Raw genomic sequence first — 4,369 nt, forward strand, 5'->3', positions numbered from 1 at the left:
AATTAGGCCTACTTCCGTCAAGGAGGTTATGTTTTCATCGGGGTTTGTTTGTTGGTTTAGTTTGTCTGTCTGTTGTCAAATGTTATGTCGCAATTTTTTAAAACGAACGCGACATAAACTCGCACCAAATCAGTCAGACGGTGAGGTTGAAGCAAATTATGAGAATAATAATTGTTGCCCTGTCTATTTTTAAATAACAAACAGGCTAAACACACCCAATTACATCACCTTAGTTTGCATTTAATTGCGCCTCAACGTCGTTTTTATAGGCTAATGTGTGCTAATGACATATGACATTTCAAAAGGCCTCCGTTATAATGTAGGCCTATCATGAGTTTAAAGCAGTAGCTACAATGAAATATAGCCTAGGAGGCCTAGTCTATTAGTTACAGGTCAACTCAGTAGGCAGAAGACAGACAGTCAAAACCAAAGATTCTAGAACAGAGCTCTGGTCAAAACCCCGAGACCCTGGGGCAGATCAGACTCTGACGTGAACGTTTTACATCGACGTCATAGATGGTGAACATTCTATCACCTTTATGACGCGCCCCTATGAACCTAAAGTTACTGAAATATTCATCCGAACATTACCATTTCCTCTGAACCCGATACAAGTGTAACACTGTTTAGCGTCTACTCGTCGGATAGAGAAACAAACTACTGCAATATCTTCGCAAGATTCAAATGGTGGATAAGTAACCTAGGCTAAGGCATGAATTTGTTTATCCGTATGTACTGTATGAATCGTGGGTGTCTAACTAGTTTCTCTCAGTTTAAATGAGAAAAAGGCTGCAGTACAAGACTGCATTACACTAACGTAGGCCTAACATTAATGTAGGCCTATTATCCTAAAAAATCTCAAGACTGTCTGTTAGTCTAATGTAGCCAACGCCTCATGTGATCTGTGTCATTTTTATTTTTCTGTCAACAGTTTGCAGTGTCAGTTCATTTTCGATGTTCAGTTAGGTTAAAGTGGAGGGTTAGTAATCAAGGATCTTTGGTTAGGCTATCATTATCTTTCTTTCGACTAGCAATTGTTCATTCTCAACCAGCTTGCATCGGTGTATTTGTTTCAGTCAAATATTGGAGGAAAGCAGCTGAGAGATCAAATTTAGTTAATAAACTTACTGTATATTGCTGTAGGAGCTCATTATGAACCCATTTTTGATATCTCCCATTTACACAGGTTCACATTATGGAAGCCGTTAAGAGCTTCGTTCCCTGCCTGAGCAACTGAGCTGAGACCCCAGCCAGGTCCCAGGACATGGGGAACACGGTGAGCTGTTGCTGCCGTGCAAATCCTGGGGACCGCCAGGAGGAGGAGCAGCGGTCACGACATGAGGGCAGTCAGAGCCAGCAGACCTCTGTCGAAGTATTGGAGGGTGGCTCAGTGACACCACGCACTACTAGTGCAGATAGGTAAGACAGAGAACAATTGTACGCCTGTGATGTTCTACTTGTATGGCCATCAGTCAGCACAGTGCTCTACTTAAAAGATGTAGATGAGGATAAAAATCAAGGATCAGCTGTTCATACCTGCAGTTGTATCCAAAACCTATTTTTCTATATTTATCAAACTATATCCTACTTTGCAGCTTTGACTCACCATTGTTCACCAATGACGAGGGCACTAGCCAGTCAAGACTAGATCTGCCACTAGAGATCTTGCAACAGCTGAAGCCTAGTGCATCCACACTTGCCACCAACATCCATGTGGAGGCAGCTTCTGCTGTGTACAAGAGTAAACTCCGATATCAAGAGGAGTTAGCTGCTGCAGGGCTGGTGTCGGAAGTTTTGACCGAGAGTAAACTCCGATATCAACAGGAGGTAGCTGCTGCAGGGCTGGTGTCGGAAGTTTTGACCGAGAGCAAACTCCGATATCAACAGGAGTTAGCTGCTGCAGGGCTGGTGTCGGAAGTTTTGACCGAGAGCAAACTCCGATATCAACAGGAGGTAGTTGCTGCAGGGCTGGTGTCGGAAGTTTTGACCGAGAGCAAACTCCGATATCAACAGGAGGTAGCTGCTGCAGGGCTGGTGTCGGAAGTTTTGACCGAGAGCGTACTCCAATATCAACAGGAGGTAGTTGCTGCAGGGCTGGTGTCGGAAGTTTTGACCGAGAGCGTACTCCAATATCAACAGGAGGTAGTTGCTGCAGGGCTGGTGTCAGCGCAACTGGATATGAATGTGCAGTCAAAGGGTGCTCCCTTTGCAAAGCTGTACACAGGTTTTCATTTTATGGAGAATCCGGAGTCCTTGGGTTGCTCTCTCAAGGTCCGTAAGATGCCGCTGCTGATGACGCCAATTAAGGAGGCACTTTCTGAGCTTCATCAGCTTGTTGCAAGCCTAAATGGTTCTGCACATGATTCAGCCAAGGACATGAAGCTCAGAGAGGAGCTTTGCCATGGTGAAAGAATGAGCATCCTCTCCTCATTTAAAACCGATGAAGCTGGATTGGCTGAGATTAGGTAAGTGGCACCTGTTAACTACTGATATCATTTCAGACAATAATCAGTTTACCTTGGTAAGTCTTAGTGAGATGCATCTCCTTATTAACACTCATCTTTCATCTGTTTGTGTTCAGAGACTCTGCTGCAGACTCTGCCCCCCACGTGGTGTTTGGCCTGAGCGCGGCATCTTCACTGGGCAACCTGGTGGAGCCAAAAGACACCTCAGTGAGATCCCCGATTTCCAAGCAGGACAAGCTACGCTTGGAGGCGAAGAGTTTACCCCCTGCACAGGTCATCAAATGGCTTGTGTTAATGGAGAGGCCATTGTCCCTGGGCCCCATCACCATACCAGCTGTAAAGCTGGAGAACCGGCTGGTTCAGAATCCGTCGACTGAGGTGGTGGTGAATGACGCTCCAAAGGGGCAGTCAACCTCTCCCTACAGTGAGGAGGGTCTGTATAATGGTGAGGTGGTGATTGAGAACGTGTTGGAGATGCAAGATCTCATGGAAAGGACCGGCAAATGATCTTAAATACAAGGATACAAGGATGTTTATTTGTCACATGTATATGATTACTGATGTAAAGAATGCACTGAAATTGTCAATTGTGAATGATTGCTGTACTGATATATTTTCTTGACATTTACATTTGTCAGTAAAAGTCTCTTGTCACTCCTCTCAATACAGCTCCAGATCAGGACCAGGACCAATACAGCTTTGGGCCGCCCGTGGACATTTCTGTTTACAGCGAGAGTGAATGGAAAGGGCAGACCACCAAGAGCATCGTCATCAGAAAAGTCTGTTTTACATGTTACGCTTGCATTTTCACTGTTCACAAGTTTAATGAGAGAGGTTTGCGGGGACAGAGTCTTCAGTCCCCCTCTCGCAACATGCTGTCCCGCTCCCACAATAATGTGCCATTTTTTGTCCCACTCCTGCCTGCATCTGTACCATATGCAGTAGAGGTCTGCACGGGACTCCCGCGGCAGTGCAGACCTCTACCATGAAGCTTATTATTAATCCTCATTCACTCTGTTTCTCTGTGTGGGCTATTCTCCAGGGCTACGCTGTGCTCTCCCAGAGCTTCGGATTCCTCCGGCGGGTCAAAGGTGACAACTACTGCGCCCTGCGAGCCTCCCTCTACCAGGCGCTGATGCACACCACCAAGCCTCCTTGCTGGCTACAGCAGAAGAGCATCTTATTGGTATGCCCATCTTCTCTACCCTAGGCTGCACATTGTTGGGAGAGTTACCATGGACTCATACAAAAGGGACCGCAGTGTCTCCCAAGAAATTCAACTATTTTTTAGTTTGTTTTGAAAAGCTGTGGGATCTATTCATTTTTAAGTGGAGAAAATTATAAAAACATGTCATTCACTGTTAACCACAGTCATTTGTTTCTATCATAGTAGAGCAAGGTTTAATCAGGACCTTCAATGTATCAAACATTTCACTTGAATTTTCCCATTGTCCTAGATCCCTGAACAGCTCGAGTCTCGGTATGGTCTGATTAAAGGCTGGCTGTTCCCTGACACATGCAAGCATACAGGTGGGATCGACAAGTCTGTGGGTCTGCTGAAATGCTATCTGCGCCTTCTCCAGAATTGGGTACAAATATAATTTGTATACTGTTGCAGTGGTTAGATATTGTGTTACCTGTAGCAATATTTTAATGTTGGTTAACGTTTTATTTTTCCATATCAGTCAGTATTGCAAGGCACACATTCGGTTTTCTGAGATTCTGTATTAATATTCACATCTCTACAGTGGCATGCGGCGGCAGCCTCCCCTGGGGTCGAAGGTCGCAGGAGTGTGTGTGAGCAGCTGTTTCAGGGCGGAGAAGACGAGTTCGGTGTCATAGAGGCACTCAAGCTACTCATGCTAGCCCATTCAGTGGACTTGCATGTCGCCAAACAGAGGGGT

At 45.4% G+C, this 4,369-nt stretch overlaps 1 protein-coding gene across 1 annotated transcript in view; it reads left to right on the plus strand.

The window, feature by feature from the left end:
* The first annotated feature begins 2,075 nt into the window (after positions 1–2,075).
* Positions 2,076–4,369, plus strand: part of LOC134092311 (ubiquitin thioesterase otulin-like) — a 2,887-nt gene continuing 593 nt past the window's right edge. The window contains exons 1-6 of the mRNA XM_062545115.1: positions 2,076–2,465; positions 2,582–2,910; positions 3,135–3,244; positions 3,508–3,651; positions 3,923–4,054; positions 4,214–4,369. The exon at positions 4,214–4,369 is cut by the window's right edge and continues 114 nt beyond it. Of these exons, the coding sequence (XP_062401099.1) occupies positions 2,179–2,465; positions 2,582–2,910; positions 3,135–3,244; positions 3,508–3,651; positions 3,923–4,054; positions 4,214–4,369 (1,158 nt within the window). The 5' untranslated portion in view covers positions 2,076–2,178. The remainder of the gene's footprint in view (positions 2,466–2,581; positions 2,911–3,134; positions 3,245–3,507; positions 3,652–3,922; positions 4,055–4,213) is intronic.

Source organism: Sardina pilchardus, chromosome 9 (genome assembly GCF_963854185.1).
Source record: "Sardina pilchardus chromosome 9, fSarPil1.1, whole genome shotgun sequence".
In the NCBI taxonomy this organism is placed as follows: domain Eukaryota; kingdom Metazoa; phylum Chordata; class Actinopteri; order Clupeiformes; family Clupeidae; genus Sardina; species Sardina pilchardus.